This window comes from Saccharomycopsis crataegensis (genome assembly GCF_037102585.1).
Source record: "Saccharomycopsis crataegensis DNA, jcf7180000000084, whole genome shotgun sequence".
NCBI lineage: Eukaryota > Fungi > Ascomycota > Saccharomycetes > Ascoideales > Saccharomycopsidaceae > Saccharomycopsis > Saccharomycopsis crataegensis.
The window spans coordinates 2,078,731-2,101,579 of NW_027043829.1; the positions used below are offsets into that span (position 1 = coordinate 2,078,731).

A 22,849-nucleotide genomic window follows, 5' to 3' on the forward strand; every position below is an offset into this window, starting at 1 on the left:
CTTGTGAAAATTTTGAAAGTTGGATTCTTTTTGTTACTATTTATACTAAGATCCATAATCAACGTCCAAGTGACAAAAGTCACAGAAACTATAATAATGACGATAGTGGTAATAATGAAAAAAAAAAAAAAAAAATAAAAAAAAAAAAAAAAGCAGTGACAATAATAGTAAAATTAACCTTGCGTTAATTAAATTAAATCCCCTTTTAAGATTTTTGCTGTTTGCACTGATCCAATTATAACAAAGTAAGCAGTTTTTCCTCAATATTTTAGACTTGGGTTGTTTCATATATTTCAACAAAGCGAGTGCCATAAGCTAACTGCGCCAACAATAACATGACTTTTACGTCTTCTTTTTTTTTTTTGAGCACGTAGTTGAAGAGCAGTTAGAAGAACAATGTCCCCAAAGGCAAGTACACGCCACTACAAGATAATAATTGATGGTCGGATCATTATTGATTGCCACAGTTCAAGGATCGGTGGGGATCTCGATTGCTCTTACTATTAACAATGTGGACGACGCACATGTCTTTATTTGCACGCTGTTCCAAGAAGACGCACTGATTCTGATTTTGGCCTTAAAAGATTTATTTTGTTTCAGGGGGCTGGTAAGAGGGTTCACATATTGGATTATTGTGCCTGTTGCGGAGATCGCAAATGAAAAATTTGACACCGAACAGCCAAATCAGAGAACGAGTTTATCCAATCAAACAGGCGTTGTTTGGCGGAGAACCACAAAAAAGGGAAATTGAAAAATAAATTGAGACAAGCTTGGTGGATACAGAATCTCCGTAACTGATACGTCACACGCAGCACCTACGCCTTTGGCTGCTGTTAATCAGATAAATACCTTAGAGTAGACATAGAGAAAAGCAGGAGGGGGGGAATACCAGAAAAAAAAAAAAGAAAAGAAGAAGCTTTACTACGCAAATAATCACGATGATGACGATAATAACAGTCACAGCAGCAAGAATAACAGGAAGTAGCACAAAAACCCTTTGATGATCGGCATCCCATAGAAGCCCCGTAAAGCAGGGATCATTAGCTCATTTTTTACAGCGGTGGATAATTTTTTTTTTTTTTTTGCACTCAATACGCTTTTTTTACAAGCAATAAGACACAGTCAAGGATTCTGATTATTAAAAGCATAGATAACACAAAAACCACTTTTATAGTTAGAGCAGGATAACAATTAAATGCCTGATGCTCACTGGCGCATCCCTAATTAAGGAACAAGGACATCTGCGGAGTCTCCTACTTGGAAAAAAGTCCTCAGAGAAAGTGATCACAGATCTCACAGATCTCTTCCAACATATAAAACCTCCAAGAAAGCCCTGTCAATGTCTTTATCAAAAGCTTGGGACACAATTTTGCAAGCGGCAAAATCAACTGGTCTGAAGCCTTTGCCCTTAATGACCTGTACCAAAGAACCTGGGCTCAATTTTTTATCGTTCACGTTAACACAGTAAACTTCAATACAGTTCACCCCCAATACTAGCAAGTATCCGTTTTGATACCAGGAAGCTCGTCCATAGGTCCCGAACTCCAAGAACTTATCTCGGGATAAACTCCCCCGCGAATTACAAAAAAGTGCCACCCGACTGAAAGCAACCAAGGTTTCTTCAGATGAAAGCTTGAAAATCCCAATAGGTCGCGAAGTACTTAGTTTTCTGGCAGATTCAAGTAATCCCGTGTCCACCAATGTCGAAGACCTGCGATCAACAGCAGCTAAAAGGTTATCGGAGCTAGGGAAGTATTTGATTTCAATTGTGCTTACTTCATCCTCTGGTACCGCACATGTAGCGAAACCTTTCTCAGCAACTGGAAAGAAGACATTATTCTCCAATGAGCTGCAATTCACGTAGCTATTCATCAAAACTCCTTTAATTTTATAATTCTTTTTTGGTAAAACTGTTACCGATCTGTCATTAGAAACCTGGTAAAGTTGGAGCCTGACACAAGAGCTAGTACAAATGAAACAGGCTAAAGATTCATTGGGAGTACTAGCAGTAGTATGTTTAGTATGCAAAATTGATATCCCAACGATATCTCCATACCATTTATTCAAAACTTTAACTGCAGGGACTCCGTTAAGCAGAAATCGTGGTTTGTGTTCCATAACTTCACAGAGATCAGAAAGTTTTACACAAACTAACTCCTTTTTGGAAAGAACAAGCAAAGTCTCTGATAATATCATGACTCCAATATAGACTAATCCGCTAACATTCAAAACTTTTACCCATTTCTTAGTACCCATTTTACACATGCTAACACCACTTTTCTTTCCCACGACATAATACCGCCTGCCTTGGAAAGTTATAGTTAAAGAACAAATAATCGTATCGATCAACAAAGGATTTTCTTTTGTGTGAGATCTTCTCTTCGGAAAAAATTGCAACACATCACTACCATAAATTTGATCATCGTTTTTCCCCATATTTTGATGATCAAAATTTTCATTAATAAAAATCTGCTTTAGCTTGAAGACCTTATGGTCAAACAACAGCTTGGAGAACTTTTCACGATGTTCATTGATAGCATTTATAACTGATCCCTGATAATCATGGAAGAAAAACCTTGTACTATCGCCCACACTTTTCACCTTGATTGTGGAACCACTAGTTTTGCGGCCTCTGAACCCATAGTTGGCAATTTGTGAATCCTCCTTTGCATAAATATAGTATGATGGAATAGGGTTAGCAATAACAGTGTATTTATTCTTTTTCAAGTCACGGATACAAAACAACACTGTGGAATTAAACAAAAGAATGAAAAGGTTTGTGTTTTCAATGGTATGGCTTCTGATTTGTGATTCAAATACCATCGATTTGTCCAACCTGCACGGAATAATGTTGTGGGTTCTAAAATCAAGTTTTTCAATATATTCCTCAGTGTCAATGGTTGCTTTATACTGGTCTAATTGAAGAAGTAGACGTTTGATGGTATCAGAAACTACACGCATTCCCATTAGTGCTTCTGATTGTGGGGTATTGTGTCTATCCAAAAAAATTGTCAATCTGTCAAAGATGTTTTTCAATTCCACCAAATCGAATAATAAGCAATCAAAATACATCGAAAACTTCCCCAGATATTCGCTCTTTTGTTTACCTACCCATTTATAGATTCTGGATTTTGAAATTGCAGAAGTATCCGCGCCAGATAGAGCTTGCAGAGATCGATCTTTTGCAAAATCTAGAAAAATTGCTAATCGACACTTGTGTTTCCAATCTCTCATGTAGAGCTCCTCAGAGTGTTGTAGCCACTGTAAAAGTATTTTCCAAAAATCCTTGGTAATATATCTCCCCTGATTACTCAACACTTTCCGAAGAGGCTCTATAAGATATTTTTGTTTAATCTCGACAATCTTTTGCAATCCTCCAAATGCCAGTTCAAAAAATTCATTTTTACTCATTGGGGATGCTAAATCATCTTTTTCTGCCTTGAACTTCCCACCTACTAATTCAATAAACGCTTTGGCATTGAAGTAATTTCGATTCGCGGTAGTTATTATTTCAAAGATCATAAATTGACATAGATCTTTGTCCTTCAAGGACGAAGCTTCTTGTGGGTTTATATTCCAATAGTTATGCCAACTGCATTTCACTGGATAAGGATTCCGCTCTTTTATATCATTCTCGTGGGCATGTCTCTCACAAAATTGGCAAAACACATCATAACAACTATATGGTACTTTGACTTGCAAATGGTTATAGTGTGTAGAATAACAGGTCGATAATTGAGGTATTACCCCCGAGATGCTGGCCTCATTGTCTATATAGTACTGATCATCGAAGGCCTCCATAAAGCAATCGTTCTGCTTAAATTCATCAATTATCAATGTCACGATATCAAATATCACATCTTCATCCATATAGCCATAATGAAACTTGATGAGTCCTTTCAAACAGTCTCTTATCATGTATTCATCCAATAAGGTAAGTTGCAACTTTTCGGGTAGTTTCGACACCCATTGGAAGACTTTTGAAAGCGACCAAAGTTCGTGACATTCTAAAAATACTTCTTGGCCTAATACCCTAGCGCCTCCAACGGTCGCGATATTATCATTATTATCATTATTATCCTTATTATTTCCATTATTTTCGGTGCTAGTGAAGTTATCAGAGCCCATAAGTTTATTATTCGAAAGTATTGTTTGAAATAAACGATGATCTTTGGTTTGTCGTCTAATACTACCTCTAATTGATAACCGATGATATAGTTTTGCTTGGTATTCCGGATCATCTTCATCCTCGACTTCTTCTTGAAACTCTTCTAAGTCATCACATACAGTAATATTACCATATTCGTCATCCGCAATATCCACTGCTCGTGAATTTTGCGAAATATACTCCGTCAATTGATCTGGATCAAATACTATAGCTGGGGGCATCCATATTTCAGTATTGTTGGTATTTTGACGAAAAGACAATTCCATCAGTAGGCGATTATCATTTCTGAACCTTGTAACATTATTGGATAACATTAATTCTGTAGAATTTGTTGGTGATACACTCATTGCGGTAAAAGCTAGCTTCAAGTAACTACAAACTCCAATGGGGTGAGACCGAATCTTGGATACTTGATAGAAAAAAACAGAAAAAAATCAGACGGGTGAAACATGATCCAATGCTTTGGATCATATACCACAGACACGGATATTATAATATCCCAACTTTACACACAAAAGTGTTTGAATTAGGAAACAGAAACTATAATACAAGCCTATAAACAAAGCTAAGAATGGTACACAATTTAAGAAAAGAAAAAAAATATTAATGTAGCGTCATACGATTTATAGAAGCAACGGCAACAAGGCGCGCCAAATTGGTAGAATTATCTAAGACCAAATCAATGCAAAGTATAATTGATTAGTGACGTCTTTTGTCAACCCATTTACCTTGACTCATCAAATACTTCGCTTGGCTAAGATATAAACCTTCAAACAACCCTTCGCTAGGTCTCTTTGAGTGCATGAAATTACACATGTCCCCACGGTCACATTTCCCCATGAAATGTTGTTTACAAACACTTTGGTTGAAGTTTCTCACCGGACTCAACTCACAATAAACCGGCCGATCATTGTACCATCTAGTATTGAAATTCTGTAGGATCTTATCTGTCAGTGATTCTGTCGCAAATTTTATATAGACATTGCCGTTCAAATGATCATTAGCATTTTCACAAACCACAATATCCTCGACCTGTGCCCCCAAAAGCGAGCATTCTATGAAAAGGTCTTCATAAAACTTATTGAATAAATCATCTATCTGCTCCTTTTTAAGTTTTGATTTCAACGCGTCGTTTAGTTCTGGATTCTGATAAAGATTGGGGCACATAATGGTTTTAGAGGTTCTTGGTTTGATGTGTTTTCTAGAACATTTCTCACCGTGCCGACAAGCACCGATCTTCTCGTAAAATGTACAATTAACTTTGCTTCTATTATGTGACATGTTTATAATATATTTTTTTGTGTATATGGTATTCAAATGATAATAATAGGCGATACAAACAGTGTACTTTGATGTAGTGAAATTGATGGCTTTTTTGTCTAATAAAAAAAAAAAAAAAAATTCGAAAAAATCTGGTGATGGCGGTGCGTTTAGTGTTTTGCCACTCTCAACATGGCGTTTTCTCAATATCAACCCTGAGAAGATTAGAATTTGAAAATGATCTAAAGTGAATGAAAAGAAGTTTCGCTGAGGAATATCTTGAAGGAGTAAAAAAGAAAAAGAAAGAATTTGCAGTAATTGATCAAAAGACCTCGCAGAAATTGATCAAAAGGGCACCATTGAAACTCCGTTGCCCTGTTGGTATAGATAGTTAACATCATCATGGACTTAAAGGGTACTAGCGAGAGTTCCACAGACAAATAAACTTTTTAATTTCTTTCTGCAAATGATCTCTAGCTAAATGGCTTGTATCAAAAGAATACGATCGATATTATCTAATAGTTTCTATTGAAAAAAAGAACTTTGAGAATTACACGAAAGGAAAAGATGAGGAACGAGCGAAAAAATAGAACATAATCTATAGTATATTATATATCATTACCTATAATACAAAGGGATGTCTCCCATAAAGCATGGCTATATGACGGTCGAGAAAAAGAAGAAGCCTATAGAAATTAGGGTTTGGGAAACTCCGCATAGCCGAATGGACTATGTAGATACCTTCCAAATCATAAAATATAATAAAATATTAATAGTAAAGAAACAAGAACGAGAAACGAGCAGAATTAAAGAAAGAACAATCAAAAATAAAACATGGGAAGGAACCCGGGAAAAGAGCCTTGGGGAAAACGCCAGTAACACAAAAATTTATGGGTATTCATTAGTCTTGCTGCTTCGTGGACTTATATGCGACGAAAGAATTTGTTGATAATATAGGAAAATTCTATTCTCTGGCTTTGTCTAACTCTTTCGGGATATGCTCTTGCAACCATGTGATTGACCTTTTAGCAGTTATTCCATCTTTGCCATATTCTCTAGCTTTTTCAAGTACTTCAACAATGGCTTGTAGTGTCCAGTTCATAGCCATTCCTTTCTCCACTGCGTCATAAATTGGTTTCATTCTCCCAAATTTTTTAGATACTGGATGATGTGCACCACCCCGCCATTTAGCACCACGAGTTCTTTCCAAATCCCTAATAGACGGCCCACCTTGTACACCATTGACATACTCGTCAACGATATCTGAAACCTGGTCAGATAATTTTCGTGGAACATATATTGGATCCAAACGGTGTCGCTTTGCAGGAGGTTCTTGGGTTTCTAAACTCGGGGAGTCAGGAGATGAAGGATTCGATACCATTCCAATACTATGTTCGTTTGAGTTATTATTGCTGTTTATCGGGGTATTATGGGAGGTATTATATCCATTACTAGATTCTTGGTCAGTAGAACTTGTCATCCGGTGTCTTGCCCTTCTTCTAACACTATTATGAGCCGCAACTGAGGGTGTCAGAGGTCGAGATGCTGATTGATCAGCACTAACTCTTTGGCCATTTTTGCTGTTAGTTATATTATCTTCATCAAGGCCCGATGTACTGATTCTTGTAGGGTCATCATTGTGATTATTGGCATTAGTATTGGTATTGATTTCACTGCCTATGTCATCATTGTTGTGTTGAAGATGTTCCATTACTGTTGTTGCATCGGGGCCGGTACCTGCCTGTTGGTGCGTTCCTAATGAGTTTCTTGATAGTGTTAAAGCCGCTGCCGCCGCTTGGAATCCTAGCTGTTGTGATTGTGGTTGTTGCTCTTGCTGATGATGATGCTGTAGATGGCCTGGTTGTACATGAACGTTCTGCTGTTGCTGCTGAATATGGTCCTGTTGATCTGGCTGTTGACGCGGGTTATATGCCGCAACAAAATTCATCAACTGGCCATTATTCATATGGAGTGGGTCGGCAGCAGTAGCAGACGAATATCCGCTAGGGATCATACTTGAGGGGATCAAGGTTGACATTTGATACTGATCAAACCCTGTTGATCCACTATTCATACTCCCACTGTTAATATTAGCCTGCTCATTATTAGGATGCGAAGGTTGGTGATGAACCGTATGGCTCGCGGCACTAAGTTGTCGGGAAACTCTAGCACTGGAATTCGTTAACGTTTGTAAAAGCTCTATAAAGACCATCCGTTGAGACTCCAAGCTCGATGTCAATCGCTCATTCAGGGCCCGTAGTTCTATGTAGTTTTTGTGCAAAAGATCATATTTCTTGCGCAAGTCCGATAACGAATGGTTGACTCTGGTAAGCTCTTCATGGAATAATGCATTTCCATTACCGGGGATATTTGTAGAATTAGAATTTTTGGAAGTGGAGTGGCGATGTAATGAGGCTCTAGAAGGATTCGTATTAGCAGTGACAGTGTTGTTGACAATTCTTACGGTTGCAGACGCGGTTGGGGCTGGGGCTGTCGATGCTGCCGTCAAATTCATGCTAGCGTTTGCAGCATTATTATTAGTGATCCCTCGATTACCATTTGAAGGAGGCAAGGCATAGGAAAAATTGGCAAAACTTTGGCTACTATTATCCAAAATGTTTCGAGACATTTCCAAACAGATCTGTCTGGCATATATCTTCTTGTGGAAGGCAACGCTTTTTATTGTTTCTGGGCTACCACATCCATGTGTTTGGCGTGTTTTAATTAATTAATTTTTTTTCTTTTTGGATAGTACGCACTACTTTGGTGATATCCCCGATATCAGCTGTTGGAGGTGTGTGGGTGTTTTGTAAGGGTGGTCCGTCCTGCTATAGCCATCTTCAATGAAAGGGTGTTGGTTGTATAATTCAAATAGATAGATGCCCATAGTTGAAACAAAACACCTACTATCAGGGATCATCTCCCAATTTACTTATGATGAACAAAAGCCCCATGGGTTGCAGCGCGATTTTGCGGACCAAAGAATTGCGTATATATTGCATCACCGATAATCGTAGCATCACCGAAGTTTACAAAATGAATAATTACACAATCCTTTCCCAAAATCTCTCTGTACGAAGTTCAACCGTAGATCCCTACGCGTACTATAAAAATCTGAATGAGAGAGGGAGAGAGAGAGAGAGAGAGAGAGAGACCTCTTTTGGAAAGAGATATAACGGCAAATCAACAGCTTTCTTTCCTTGAGGACGAAACAATCACTAGTTATTGGAAAATATATATATCCAGTAGACACATTTACAGACAAAAAAGCTGGAAATATTTCATTTATTTTGTGTTTATAATTTATTATCAAACACAAACATCTAAGATATTTTTTTTTTTCTCTTTTTGAATATCATATCAAAATAATGCGGCTTCAAAAAAAATGGGTTAAACTGCGTTTTTTTTTGTCTCTCTCAATTGTTCATAAAACATTCCCCTACAAATTTTCCTTCACATTCAAATTTTTATGGTTCTCGGCCTCTTCAATTTCCTCAAGAGTCAAAGGTATGCCAGAACTTCCAACAACTCTTTCAATATCCTCATCAGAAGCCCCATGTATCAAAACGTGGATGTGGCTTATCTGCTTGACACTCTGTAGCGCTGACCAGTTACGGAACCACATTATATTTCCACTTTCCACCCGCATTCTAGAACCTTCATTCAGTGACATGAATGTCTTGGAGATGTATTTGTTAATTACCCTTCTTGTGGCTGGGGAAATATCGCCATCTTTGCTTTGAGGATCTGATGGAATAGGAACTTTTGTCCACACCAATAAATGCGTAACTGCTTTCTCAAAATGGTATGGGAAATCATTCTTTAAAATCTTGATATCGGAAGCAGCGTAAAATAGGGTTTTACTAGCAGAGGAGATTTCTATATCTGTATCGGCGATATTTGGATCATTAATGATAGATAATGGCGCCCATTGAAGCTGCTGGCATACAAGACGTTTGTATAAACTAGTGGTAGAACTGGAGCTCTTGAATGAGTCGCGGAATTCCTTGTATTTCTTTGCTTCTGTAGGCGAACGAGCGAATAGTTCAAGTTTATTATTTCCTTTTATCTTATGTTAGTCAAAGTTCCATGAACCAAAGTGTTGAGTGAATATCTTCAAAAATGATGTCCATCATTCTGAGAATGTTATCACCGGCAGGGGGCGATACTTACCAACAATCCACTTAATTCTTTCCCACGATAAGGGATTCACCAAATATTTAGTTCCATTTACTATTTGGATCTCTGTGTTCTCTTTGCCGGTCATCTTGGATTCAATAATAATTAGATGTATTTAGTTTGATGGTCAATGTTCTGAGGTAGAGAGTGAAAAAACGATAAAATGAAAAATGAAAAGGATGAAGTGTGGAAAGAAAGAATGAGAGCGAAGAGTAAAAAAGAAGTGAGAAGTATCTTATTCACAATTTGTTACCCCCTGAGAAACCAGTCCTCGAATTGTCTATGTTGCTCTTTTGTATGCCAGGGGTACTGTATGGACAAATAAAAAAAAATACACCTCAAAAAACCGATCTATTGTCGTCTAAAACTGTCGTTAATGCAGCTTTGGGGGCCCTCCCACTGCTTAGTGATTCTGTTGTTTTCCCTTTTGGGCTGGAGATCATGGGTCCGGACCGCATATTTTCGGATACTGTTGCAATCAGAGACTCGGAGTTTTGCGATAGATAATGCAATGTCACATAACTTTTGCCACCCATGATTATTTTTTTTTTCTTCTTTTTCTACAATCTTAGTGTTTTTTTTTTTTTTTTGCATACAATATAACAACAATATTAAAGAATTTTAACACATCCTAAACAACAACACAAACAAAAGAAAAAAAAAGGGAAAACAGAAAATAAGGACACCGTAATTAAACTAACCAGTAGAATGGTGAAAATTAAATATTTATGAATATGTTTTCTTATTATAGTAGGCATTAATATTAAACATCTTGAATATTAAACATCTTGACAATCCAAAACATATCTACCAGCGATCTTACCTTGTTCCATCAATTCATAAACCTTAGGCAATTCCCTCAATGGAACAATCTTGATTGGACTCTTGACTTTTCCATCAGCGAAGAACTGAATAGCTTCTCTGGTGTCAGCTCTGTTACCAACATATGAACCTCTGATAGATATACTCTTGACAACGGCATCGAACACAGGAGCCTTTGCTACAGCACCTGCAGGCAACCCAACAAGAACAACAGTACCACAAGCTCTGACGTATTCACAAGATTGGGAAATGGCCTTTTCAGAGACACTAACGTTAATGACACCGTGAGGGCCACCCCTGGTAGCTTTTTGAATATCTTCCACAAGATTCTTCGAAGTACGGAAATCGACAAAGGCATCGGCACCCAATTCCATACAGAATTTACCCTTATCTTCACCGCCATCGATAGCCAAAACTTTGTAACCCATAGCCTTACCGTATTGGATGGCAAGAGAACCCAAACCACCAGCAGCACCGGAGATGGCAACCCACTGACCTGGGCTTAAGCCGGCGGTCTTCAAGGCCTTGTAGACAGTGACACCAGCACATAAGATTGGGGCGACTTCGGCCAAGTCAGTACCCTTTGGGATTTTGGCGGCTTGAACAGCATCGGCAGTGGCATATTGTTGGAAGGAACCGTCGTGAGTGTAACCAGACAAATCGGCTTGAGGACAATTGGATTCGTTACCTTGTTCACAGAATTCACAAGATTGACAAGACCCGTTCAACCACTTGATACCGGCCAAATCACCAATTTGGAAATTTGTAACTGCCGACCCTTTGGCGACGACAATACCGGCACCTTCGTGACCACCAACCAATGGCAATTTGACGGCCAATGGCCAGTCACCTTTCCAGGCGTGCAAATCAGTGTGACAGACCCCAGAATACTTGACATTCACCAAGATTTCGGTAGGTTTAGGGGTTGGAACCGGGATATCTTTGTAAACTAATGGACCATTGTTTGTGTCGAAAACTACAGCTTTTTGGGTGGCTGGGATGGCTAATCTGGAAGCTAATGATGTTGCAAAAGTTCTGTTTGCTTGTAATAGAGCAGATCTAGTAAGAGATGTGGTAAAGAAAGATGAAGTTCTAAGCATTATTCGTTAAAGGAATATTCGGGTAAAAGAAAGAAGATTGTAGTCAGTTGACGGTTTGTTGTTGACGATGTTGATAACGTTTATACTAAAATCGTGTGGGAAAAAATAAGATTAAATGGTAAATCTATTTGAAACAAAAAACAAAGAAAAATGAAATTGAAAAATATGTTTGCATGGATCATTTATATCTAAAATTTGATGATCGCCAGAGCCGGGAGGTAAGTTTTTTCATCAGCAGATTTTTACGCTGAGTGTATGCTAGCAGCAGGTCACCCAGGGAATAAATAACAAAAACATAGTTCTGTGGTAGGGGTCTTTATTTATGTGACCAGGAGTCTATTTTTTTTTTTTTTAAGGAATGGCTTGAAGAACAGCTCATGATCATGTAGCTGTGACAATCACTTTCTACCAAAATTGAATAGTGTCTTATTAATTAGATGTTTTGTACAGCCATGATACTTTTTGTAAATGCATTGATGCGCATATTTGCAAATAAACAAGTTTACACAAATCATATCATGCAGCATTTTTTTTGACAACGCTAAAAGACAATAGCCTTGTCTTGGTGACACTTACACAAACCACACAGGGTGTTACATGTGGGGCTCATCCATTAGACGTAGAACGGGAATTTTTGTTGACAAATGATATCAATTTTCTACCTTGAGTCCAGTAGAGATGGATCTATGGTCGTGTACTCAACGCCGTAGTTTTGAATAATGTTTGCGTGGAGGAACTCAAACGTTTTTGATTGCAAAACGTGACTGACTTCCGGGAGTCCTCCCTTGAATAGATGAAGTTTTCATCTATTGCCGAAACAAATTATTTTTTGAGTAGCTTAAAAGCAAAGATCGATGTTCTGATCGTTGAAGGACATAGACTACATGCTGCTACATCCATCGAAAGTTAAATAAATATACCAGACACCCGGGGATCAATTCACTGGTCATGTGTGCATGAAAGATAATAGTCTCATTCTGTAACGCCTCTATTGAGCATTTATCCACACCTATTGGTATTGCTTGTTGTTAGGGAAAAATAAACAGGGAGGGGGACTTGACATCAACATTATTGACATTTCGGCAGTGTTTGTGAACCGCCCCCCTAACAAAAAGGAGTATCTACGCTATGCCACAATTACCATGTACTTTCGTTTTTTCCCTTCCGGGTGATAGATTAATAGAGCTAATCTCTTCAAGAAGTTGTAGTCAATTCCTACAAGTTGTTGGAAAAGTAGAAATGAGGCGAGCATTGGAGTCTATTACATCATATAATATGAAATATACATTGTGAATGGGCCAAAACTCGGTGAAAATTCTTTTGCTCATTCTATGATCCGAGCTGGTATGATGAACTCCGCTTTTCACAGCAGAAGGAAGACCCCCCACCCGCTGGAGTAAAATTTTCTGGAAATGCCACACACCGATCTCTACTAATTGCCTACGTCATACTGTTCAATTGAAAGCAGTACGCTATGCCATTTCACCGGTGCTCCTCTCTTTGGCGGGCGAATGTAAATATTATGCACGTGACTATTGTTTTTGTTATACATGGTCCACATTTGCCCCACTTTGCTGCAACCAAGCAACTAAATTGCCTGTGAAGAGTGGGGGAGGGGGACAAACGTACACCGCACCCCCCGCCACCAACAAAAGCCGCCGTGTGAGTGAGTGAGCGAGTGAGTGAGTAAAATTCTCATACACCGAATCTAACCAGGAATCACTTGATGACAAGACATCACGACAAAATGGAAAATCACGAAAATACAGTCTACTGACGCTGATGTACTTTCCACTCTGCCGTCATACCATCTTTTTTTTTTTTTTTTCTGTTCTTCCCAGAGAAAATTCTTATTGTGCGTATCCGAATAAATTGCCTACTCACCTGCAGACAACAGCCCAGCACCCCTACTCACCCGCAGACATCATAGAGCCAGCAGGGAACGCCTATCACCCGTGCGTACACTTACTAACTGAATAATTCCTAAATTATCCGAGGGTCGGGTTTTCTACAGCAATCTATCGCCATGCCGGGCATCTTTTGCTGCCAATGTATCTTGGAATCCGGAACTTCTTGCTACTCACTTTTGTGAGAACCATCACTTGACTACCCCACTTGTGTGTTCGAGTTGCAAGCATTGTAAACTATATAAACAACCAACTTTCCGTTTCCTCTCTTCTCGCCTTGACAAATACTTTTCTGTTAATCAATTAAATATCTTATATTGAAATATTTACCACAAACACAAAAATGTCTTTTGAAATTCCAACCTCCCAAAAGGGTGTCGTTTTTGAAACTAACGGCGGTCCATTAGAATACAAGACCATCCCAGTTCCAACTCCAAAGCCAAATGAAATTTTGGTCAATGTCAAGTATTCCGGGGTCTGTCACACTGATTTGCACGCCTGGAAGGGTGACTGGCCATTGGCTGTGAAATTGCCATTGGTTGGTGGTCACGAAGGTGCCGGTGTTGTCGTCGCCAAGGGTTCTGAAGTCAAGAACTTTGAAATCGGTGACTTGGCTGGTATCAAGTGGTTGAACGGTTCTTGTCAATCTTGTGAATTCTGTGCCCGTGGATTTGAGCCAAACTGTCCTCAAGCCGATTTGTCTGGTTACACTCACGACGGTTCCTTCCAACAATATGCCACTGCCGATGCTGTTCAAGCCGCCAAACTTCCAAAGGGTACTGACTTGGCCGAAGTCGCCCCAATCTTATGTGCTGGTGTCACTGTCTACAAGGCCTTGAAGACCGCCGATTTGAACCCAGGTCAGTGGGTTGCCATCTCTGGTGCTGGTGGTGGTTTGGGTTCTCTTGCCGTCCAATACGGTAAGGCTATGGGTTTGAGAGTCATCGGTATTGATGGTGGTGAAGAAAAGGGTAAACTTATCAAGTCCTTGGGTGCTGAAAAGTACGTTGACTTTACTACCTCCAAGGACCTTGTTGGTGACATCCAAAAGGCTACCAACGGTGGTCCACACGGTGCCATTAACGTCAGTGTTTCTGAAAAGGCCATTTCCCAATCTTGTGAATATGTTAGAACCTGTGGTACTGTTGTTCTTGTGGGTTTGCCAGCTGGTGCCGTTGCCCATGCCGAAGTCTTCTCTGCTGTTGTTAAGAGTATCTCCATCAAGGGTTCTTATGTTGGTAACAGAGCTGACACTGATGAAGCCGTTGACTTCTTTGTCAGAGGCTTGGTTAAGAGTCCAATGAAGGTTGTTGGCTTGAGTGAATTGCCACATGTTTTTGAATTGATGGAACAAGGTAAGATCTTGGGTAGATATGTTTTGGATACTTCCAAATAGATGGCCTGGTCTGTGAAAAACTTGTTCATTTTTTTTTTATTTTTGCTGCTGTTTGTTTGTGATGTGCTGATGATGTGTTGATGATGTTTTAAGTTTGACGAAGTAATGAAGTTTTTGTATTTATAAGGAAGTTGTTTATTATTATTTTTTAAAAGAATATCTGTTTCATGTTGTATAGAATTGGATCTTAGTATCCCTAATACATTTGATGCTGCATATATCTATTTAATAGAAGAACTCATTGTAAAATTAAAAGTATCCTGTTTTATTTTGGCACTTCACGGTTGTGGAAGCTGTTTCAGTATAAAACTATTCAAATATTGAAAAAGTAGCAACAAGCATGAAGGCCAACGTGAAGACAAAGCAACTTCCATTTTATTTTTGTTTATCGTTCCAAGATGATGCGTATAAACCTTAGGTGTCGATTATCAACTAATGGACACAGATACATGCATGGCAAATGATGATGGGACAAAAGGGACTTCCTCTAATTTACTGTTTCTTTCGTCATACCGCTGGAAGGCTTTATAAGGACAGACGCTTATTAGGCCTAAAAAGATTAACTTTTTCTAATATATAGATATATATATATAGTCCCAAGAGAATGCCAGAGAGACTACATTTTCTTGACCTTGGGGATCATGACTTAATGTTTTTGAGGCTAGTTGAAGGAATTTTTGGGCGTGATAATAATAATAGTAATAGCTATTAAGAATAATCAATAGACTAAAAGCAAATATGGGTTTCCAGGTTCACGTACATGGAAACCATCCCGGAATTGAGATATTTTAACCCCCCAATAATGCCTGTTTTCAGTGAACAGACACTCTGGAAGAAGAATACACGCAAATACCTCCAGAAAAATATAACACAGCTGGTGAATCTAGCTGCCAGACCTTTAGTGTAGCTGATACATGGTTCTCGGGTCTCTAGCTCAAGATCTTTGTAATTTGCTTGTTTTTGATTAATAGTGCAATAGCGTTATTTGTGCTTGTTAGCCAGGGGTGCTGAGGATGGGTAATGGGGTTCAGCACCCCTTGGAACGACAAGCGATCTGCTCCGTTAATTGAAGCTATCAGATCGAATTATGATCAATTAATCTCAGAATGTAACCGTTAACATGGATCATCACGTTGAAGAAATGGCAGTGAATAATTTTATGGACACAGTTACTCAGTAATTATTCTATTAGTGTGAGCATCATTAGAGTGAGTGTTTCAAGAAAAACAATAGTTATCTTTCTATTATGGTTTCCTTAGTGTAAAGGAAAAAAGAAAAAAAAAAAACACTCTAAGTACTCACGATAATCGTGGTCTTTCTTTGAGTTCACCTACATAATAGAGTTTTCTTTCAAAAAAATTTAAAATTAGAAATTCAAGATCGAGTGAATAATACATTATATCAATAAAAGTAGTAATAACAAAAGATGAAAATAGTAATAGTAATAATAAAAGTAATAATAATAATAATAAAATAATAATAATAATAAAATAATAATAATAAGAGTATAAAAAAGGTGACAACCCCTAATGTACAACAAACACAAGAAACAAATTACACACAAGGCAAAATCAAAATATTTCAAAAACAGAACAGGCTGGAATAGCAAAGATTAATCAAAAAATTATTGGAAAATAGCCAACAAATAAAGCTTGTATTTTATGATCCACTTCAAGTTTAAAATTTCAACTTCCACTAATCTTTTAAAAAAAAAAAAACCTTCAGCACAGATGTTTAGCATGGTCATATTTACTAAAAAATTCCTTATCACATTTGTCACACTTGAATGGCCTCTTTTTGAGATGAATTCTGTCCCTATGCGCTTCCATGTTCTGCTTCGATACAAATCCTTTATCACAGTACTCACAAGAAAATGGACGATTACCCAAATGGGCTCCATTGATATGGTTCGTCAAAAGCTGCTTTGTAGTGCAAGTTTTCCCACAATGTGAACAAGGATATAATTGTACTCCAGTATGAACAAACGCTCGGTGAGTAGTGACCTCTCTCTTTAGGGCGAAAAGCTCATTGCAGTCTGGACAACGATAAGCTCTGGTTGATGTAGCAGGAGTAACTACAGTGGTAGTTGCAATTATTGGGTTGTTACGGCGACGCTTGCGGCTGGCTGAATTGGTAGTATTGATAATATTATTATTGGAAATCAGAGCAGAAGATGCCGAGGATGTCGAGGAAGGCGAGGAACCCATGTCATTATTCACTAACACGCTATGATTAGCAACTTTATGTACCCCATTTGAAATATGAACTGGGGCAACTTGCTGATGATGGTGGTGATGATGGTGGTGATGATGTGGTGGTGGTTGTTGTTGTTGTTGTTGTTGTTTTGGCTGTTGTTGTTGGGTATGTCTGGTTTGACGACGCGTTCTAGCAAGATGCCCGTTATTGTTTATATCGTCAGCACTTTCCTCACTGGTACTTTCGCTTCTTTGATCATCCACAGCGGCACTCATATTCATATTGTTGTCCATGGTAACCATATTATTTCCCAAGTCTTGGTTCAACAAATTCATTACGCTACTTTGTTGTGGTAACACTTGCTGAGGTTCTTGTAATTGTTGTTGTGGGTTAAGATGATGATTGCTTCTCAAACTGCTCAAGTTTGGGATAGACATGGCCTGCAAATCTTCAAACTTGCGGGTTTGTTCCTCGAGTCGTAATTCGTAGCTTCGTCTCATTGTATCTGTGTGTATTAATCAAGTGAATGGCTAAGATCTTCAAAAATTGATTCTCGCTTTTTAAAAAATGAACTATTAGAGCACTAATAGGTATTATAGAGTTATGAAAACCGGCAGGCAGATAATAATTGACTTTGGATACTAGCGTCTTGTAATAAAATTGTTTGTTCCTGACGTCGTGATGATCTATTATAGTATCTTTTGCATATATGATCACAACAGCAACATCCAAATGAAAAAGAAAAGAAGAAATTCACTATTATATTCTTCTTGGTTATCTCTTGCTTGTCTAAACTGACTGATATTAAAAACCTTTGACAAATATTCTGTTGTAACTGCTTCCAATTGCAAGCTTTACTTTTTTTTATTTTTTTTTATTTTTTTGGTACTCTTCAAAACAAACTAAAAATAAAGAATCGTTTCTGAATCAGCTAAAATGGAGATTAGCTTAAGAAGTTGTAAAAATCTGAATAGCTGTGGGATTGACAATTCTATTGGATCAAAGTATCTATGGAACTTGTCAAAGTTCTGGTGGTGGTTTTCAGTATAGTAGTGAAGGGAGAATTTTTTTTTTTTTTTTTTTTTTTTTTTTTTTATTTTTTTTTTTTCGTTTTGGCGGTTTTTTTTTTATCCGGACCTCATCGCCAAAAAAAAGTAACAAATTGGCTTGACACGCACGTGATGGTGATCACGATATTTTCTCTCTCCATTTTTCGACTACTCTACAAATTATTCCTAAACCGTTATATTAATATTAACATTGCTATAAAACCCAAATACCCAAAAAGAAATAGTAAACCACATCAAAGCGCAATCACTTTATTTGTCTCATCCTCTTTCGGCTTAAACAAAATAACGTAATCTTTATCATTGTTTGACCCATCATCTTTGATTGCCTTCTCAACAATAACATCTGCAACAACTGGCCTATGATCACTCATATACTCTCCATTATACTGAGAATGTAACACTCCGGAGCCAGAGAATTTCAAACTGTACCCTTTTTCTCTCTGTTTATCAGGATTTTCACACCAAATATAATCAATAACCTTGGCCCGTTCTCGAATACCCCCATCGAACCCGGTATATGTGACGTCACCATAGTGGCCATATTTATCAGCCTTATGAGTGACTTGTTTGGAGATATCTAATAGATGATGGGACGCTACTTTATACGGCTCATCAGTTGGCTCAGTATTGAAGTCCCCTGCGAGGAAGCTTGGGTCGTCATTTGTCCCCTGCATTTTGGAAATAATCAATTTTGTAGCTTCCCGGCGGGCCACCACTCCTTGATCATCAAAATGGGTACTGTAAACATTTACTTTTATTCCCGATTTCCTATTTTTCAAACGCACCCACCCAACAATTCTCTCCAAGTGGGCATCCCAGCCCTTTGATGGTCGATCAGGGGTCTCACTTAGCCAAAAAGTACTTGATTCCAACAATTCCCACAGTGATGTCTTCCAAAAAATTGGGCTGTACTCACCTCTAGTAATCCCATCTTCACGGCCGATGCCGTAGTAACTCCATTCATCAGCTCCTAATAATTCATGAAGGTCCTTAACTTGATTCTCGAGCACCTCTTGCAAAGCGACAACTAAGTTGTTTGTATCCCCAGCGGCATTGAATTTGATGCTAGAAGCCACGGCATATTTGCGTTCACTCCAAGGACGCTCTCCTTCCCAAAGGTTGTTGTTGTCATAACGAATATTATGTGTATAAAGACGGATAAAAAGGGATAAGCTCTTATCCGATTTCCCCATGGTGGGATCGTTTGCACCACTCAGTGTTTGGGGCGTTGGATAATGTAAAGAAGGAATTCTTGAAGAGATTCCATAAATAGTTTTCAAAACCAGAGAAACAGTCCCAACTGGCATTATATTTAGTTAGTATAGAATTAATGTGCGAGATGTAGCTGGGAAAACACAATCTGGCTCATCATCTCTTCCTTTGTTTTTGGCATATTCCAGGCGATGCGGTTTTTTCTGCACGTGAAAAACAAACCCCCCGCCCTACGCAATATAGCTGATCACATATTTAAAAAACTAAAGGCATTTGTGAATTAGAGGAATAGATAATAATTAAAAAAAAAAAAAGGCAATCGGATTTAATAGGTACGATAGCATACCTTAAGAAGATACACCTTTATATAGGGATCATGCTTTTTGAAGATAGCGCGTTCTACAAGCTATTCGAATCTTTTGATATCATTTCCATCCAAATCATTGTCGAGATCAAAAGTATCATTCTCCACTGGTCCAGACTCATCTTTTAATCTATCAAACTGCTCCATATTTTCTTCGTTTTCGAAATCCTTATTGGTATCATCTCTTTGCTTCAAATTTGCAAAGTAAAAGTTCTCAGAATCACCATTACTGTTGTCTTCACTATTTCTAAAAACCTCAAAATCGCCACTCTTTCCGCCGGGAAGTACGAACTCATTCATCACATTTGGATCCGCAGAAACCCCATCATCTATATCGTTGACAATTCCAAATGTGTCACGATGCAAATTATCTGGATTATGAGAGTTTAGCTTATTAAACTCTTCGATATCCTTCTCTTGCCTGCCAAACATCGTAGACCGCCCCCCATTCTTCTAGGGTTCTCTCATGCTCCTTGATGAGTTCAAACGTATCTTCAATCAACTGTCGGTATTGCTCTTCATCCAAACCTTCAGGCATATTTTCTAAAGAGACCGTGAGTTGCGGACTTAAATTTGGAGGAACCAAGTAGCTGGAACCCCAAGGAATCAAAGTAATTAAAGTAACCACAAACTTGATCAACATGTAGTAATGGAGAAAGGAAACGAAAAAGTTTTATGCCTTATAATATATGGGTATATGTTTATCTCGGCAGGTGTACTGACAACAGATTGCTTCAATAATAAAAGTATGAACTATACAATTCTGCAATAATAGTAATAGGAAGTGATTTCTTGGAGGCGAGCAATGTTATAACACACATTTATATATATATGCACATGTATGTGATGATCTTGATTACCCGGAACGCCTCTTTGTTTCCGTTTTCTCTCTCTAAACATGATTCGCGTATTCGTTACAACGGAAAGAGTTAGAAGAATTAAAACCATTAACTTTATTAATAAAAATAATATGCAATGCAGAGATGGAGATGGAGATATTATATGGAAGCTATAGTGTAAAGGAACAAGAAAAAAATGTTAGATATCAAAAGGTTGATTTAGGAAATTAGTATTGATGAATGTATCAGAAAGGCCATTGAATAAGTAGTGAAGTATTAGTAAAGTAAAAAACCAAACCAAACCAAACTCAATAAAACAGTAACAAATTGCAATGTATAACCTTTGCCGCCAAATTTTGGCAATCAAATATTTTAGCAGGCCCTTCTTTTCTTTCTGAGAGGCTCGTTCACATTGTTGAATTTGTATTCGTACAAGTCCTGATATCTTGAAGGATTAGCATCATGGGTTGCGGGAATTTTACTGTAAAATGACCTTGGAACTGAGGCTGAATGTGTGATTTGAGAACGTTTACCACCTGAATGGAGAGGTTCGCCAGATGGCTGAGCTAATTTGGATGAAAGCAAGTAGGAAGAAGTGGTATTTTTGTTGACCATAGGAGATAATGGCGAGGTTATTATTGGATGGGTTTCTTGTTTCCCTGAAGTCGCAATTTCATCATAAACTTCTTTAGCGTCTCCCGGAATATCATTAAAATACTTCAAATCCTCATCGTTTAAAGTTAAAGATTCATCAGCATGCTCCTCATCATTGATCAAACTAGCTCTGTCGTCACATTTTTGGTGCTCATTTTCACTTCCATCACCCAAGATATCTTGGATTAGTGGGTTGGTATGATATCCTGTTTTTTGGGCTAATTTGTTAATATTTTTATTGTTATAGGAGTTGCAGCACTTGTATGATTGTGTAAATGGATTGATAGGAGCTTGATTGAGTTGAGATCTTGAATTGAAAGTCATTGGTAACATATACATATGTCCCCCAGTCTTTTGATATTGTAATGATTGTTGTGCTTGTAATGCTTGTTGTGTTTTTAAAGCTTGTTGTGCCCGTAAGGCCAAAAAGTATTGATATTGGTATTGATTCATCATAGGAAGGAACATTTGTGGATAACTCATCAACGGATGTGCAACTGCTGCCTTTTTGATGGCTCTACTTTTTGGATACCTTATGGCTCTAGAATTGCTGCCAATCCTGTTAACCACTATTGGTGGTGTATCTTTGTTAAACTCGAAGACTGCTGCCAAGTTGTTGAAAGTTACGTGTTTCTTGGATTCTGACATGTCTGTATTACTGTTATGATGATGATGGTAATAATAATATTATAATGAATGAATAAAATATTAATCGAAAATGGCACAACAATAATCTTTTGTTATTAATCGATAGTAATGGAAATGGATGAAACGAATGGTAAATTAAATATAAAGGATGGAGTACTATTAAACGAGAAAAAGAAACGAGAAAAAGAAAAGATATTAACGAAGGAAATAATTATTTATTTATTGGTTTAGCTAGCTTCAGTATCCATCAATAATTTACCAATATCAAACCAATCCAGGGTGAAGTGCCCTGAATTCACCCTCACATGAAACGAGTCCACTAAAAATGATGAACGGAATAACTTCTGGCTGTATGTCCACATCAAGAGCACTAATTGAAAACCATACATGTTTACCAATGTCTTGGTGTGTCAAATCTGCCTTGAATTTTTCGTTACTTGTCCGTATGGGATTTTACCGTGCATCTTTTTCAAATAAGTATGGGATCATCCCTTTAATTATGGTGCATGATATGCATAAAGATGTACCAATCCTGACAAGAGGATGTTTTAGGTATCAAGAAGGAAGTTGAAGAAACACAGATCTGTTCTAAAAAAAAGATAGGTCAAACAAATGGTAATAATGATTTTACATTTCAAACAAATGGTAACACTGTCTTAAAATTTCAAACGAATGGTAATAGTCTTGAGATTGCAAATCTCTAATGCATGAGAATATTGGGAAAAAACACATTATTATGATTTTCCAACTTTTGAAAGCTTAGCTGTTTGCAGATACGTAGAGAGTTAAATGACAATAGAAAATATCCGATATTGTATCCAAGAGAGCCTTGTATCACCACGACTTGTTGATTATGTTATTGGACTTTTTTCGTTTGTTTGGTAAACAACTTGCATTTGGGAGTTTCTGCAAGTTTTTACAATTTTACTAGTTTCACCACTATCGGTAATTCCGCACAAAGTGTACACCCATAAGATAGCAGTCGTCGCTGAAATGATTTAATTATAAAATCTTGGATTCAAATAGCTTACTTG

General features: G+C 37.8%; 11 protein-coding genes across 11 annotated transcripts; 1 reads left to right on the forward strand and 10 right to left on the reverse strand. All coding sequences in view use genetic code 12, as the record gives it.

The window, feature by feature from the left end:
• Positions 1 to 1,293: 1,293 nt before the first annotated feature.
• DASC09_039100 (uncharacterized protein) lies at positions 1,294 to 4,515 on the reverse strand (the record flags this gene model as incomplete). Its single annotated transcript, XM_064997509.1, has 1 exon — positions 1,294 to 4,515. The coding sequence occupies one exon, from the start codon at positions 4,513 to 4,515 to the stop codon at positions 1,294 to 1,296; it is 3,222 nt and encodes a 1,073-aa protein (XP_064853581.1).
• Positions 4,516 to 4,867: 352 nt separating this feature from the next.
• Positions 4,868 to 5,449, reverse strand: DASC09_039110 (splicing factor SR family protein; the record flags this gene model as incomplete). The annotated part of the gene is made up of 1 exon (XM_064997510.1): positions 4,868 to 5,449. One exon carries the CDS (start codon positions 5,447 to 5,449, stop codon positions 4,868 to 4,870), a length of 582 nt encoding a protein of 193 aa, XP_064853582.1.
• Positions 5,450 to 6,392: 943 nt separating this feature from the next.
• Positions 6,393 to 8,057, reverse strand: DASC09_039120 (transcription activator GCR1-like domain-containing protein; the record flags this gene model as incomplete). The annotated part of the gene is made up of 1 exon (XM_064997511.1): positions 6,393 to 8,057. One exon carries the CDS (start codon positions 8,055 to 8,057, stop codon positions 6,393 to 6,395), a length of 1,665 nt encoding a protein of 554 aa, XP_064853583.1.
• Positions 8,058 to 8,867: 810 nt separating this feature from the next.
• On the reverse strand, positions 8,868 to 9,695 carry HTC1 (Htc1p; the record flags this gene model as incomplete). The annotated part of the gene is made up of 2 exons (XM_064997512.1): positions 8,868 to 9,490; positions 9,602 to 9,695. The coding sequence occupies 2 exons, from the start codon at positions 9,693 to 9,695 to the stop codon at positions 8,868 to 8,870; spliced, it is 717 nt and encodes a 238-aa protein (XP_064853584.1).
• A 250-nt stretch (positions 9,696 to 9,945) lies between these two features.
• On the reverse strand, positions 9,946 to 10,143 carry DASC09_039140 (uncharacterized protein; the record flags this gene model as incomplete). The annotated part of the gene is made up of 1 exon (XM_064997513.1): positions 9,946 to 10,143. The coding sequence occupies one exon, from the start codon at positions 10,141 to 10,143 to the stop codon at positions 9,946 to 9,948; it is 198 nt and encodes a 65-aa protein (XP_064853585.1).
• A 243-nt stretch (positions 10,144 to 10,386) lies between these two features.
• On the reverse strand, positions 10,387 to 11,529 carry DASC09_039150 (zinc-dependent alcohol dehydrogenase; the record flags this gene model as incomplete). Its single annotated transcript, XM_064997514.1, has 1 exon — positions 10,387 to 11,529. The coding sequence occupies one exon, from the start codon at positions 11,527 to 11,529 to the stop codon at positions 10,387 to 10,389; it is 1,143 nt and encodes a 380-aa protein (XP_064853586.1).
• Positions 11,530 to 13,779: 2,250 nt separating this feature from the next.
• On the forward strand, positions 13,780 to 14,832 carry DASC09_039160 (zinc-dependent alcohol dehydrogenase; the record flags this gene model as incomplete). Its single annotated transcript, XM_064997515.1, has 1 exon — positions 13,780 to 14,832. The coding sequence occupies one exon, from the start codon at positions 13,780 to 13,782 to the stop codon at positions 14,830 to 14,832; it is 1,053 nt and encodes a 350-aa protein (XP_064853587.1).
• A 1,721-nt stretch (positions 14,833 to 16,553) lies between these two features.
• Positions 16,554 to 17,528, reverse strand: DASC09_039170 (uncharacterized protein; the record flags this gene model as incomplete). The annotated part of the gene is made up of 1 exon (XM_064997516.1): positions 16,554 to 17,528. The coding sequence occupies one exon, from the start codon at positions 17,526 to 17,528 to the stop codon at positions 16,554 to 16,556; it is 975 nt and encodes a 324-aa protein (XP_064853588.1).
• An 803-nt stretch (positions 17,529 to 18,331) lies between these two features.
• DASC09_039180 (endonuclease/exonuclease/phosphatase family protein) lies at positions 18,332 to 19,405 on the reverse strand (the record flags this gene model as incomplete). Its single annotated transcript, XM_064997517.1, has 1 exon — positions 18,332 to 19,405. One exon carries the CDS (start codon positions 19,403 to 19,405, stop codon positions 18,332 to 18,334), a length of 1,074 nt encoding a protein of 357 aa, XP_064853589.1.
• A 311-nt stretch (positions 19,406 to 19,716) lies between these two features.
• Positions 19,717 to 20,106, reverse strand: DASC09_039190 (uncharacterized protein; the record flags this gene model as incomplete). Its single annotated transcript, XM_064997518.1, has 1 exon — positions 19,717 to 20,106. One exon carries the CDS (start codon positions 20,104 to 20,106, stop codon positions 19,717 to 19,719), a length of 390 nt encoding a protein of 129 aa, XP_064853590.1.
• Positions 20,107 to 20,885: 779 nt separating this feature from the next.
• Positions 20,886 to 21,815, reverse strand: DASC09_039200 (uncharacterized protein; the record flags this gene model as incomplete). Its single annotated transcript, XM_064997519.1, has 1 exon — positions 20,886 to 21,815. The coding sequence occupies one exon, from the start codon at positions 21,813 to 21,815 to the stop codon at positions 20,886 to 20,888; it is 930 nt and encodes a 309-aa protein (XP_064853591.1).
• Between the last annotated feature and the right edge of the window lie 1,034 nt (positions 21,816 to 22,849).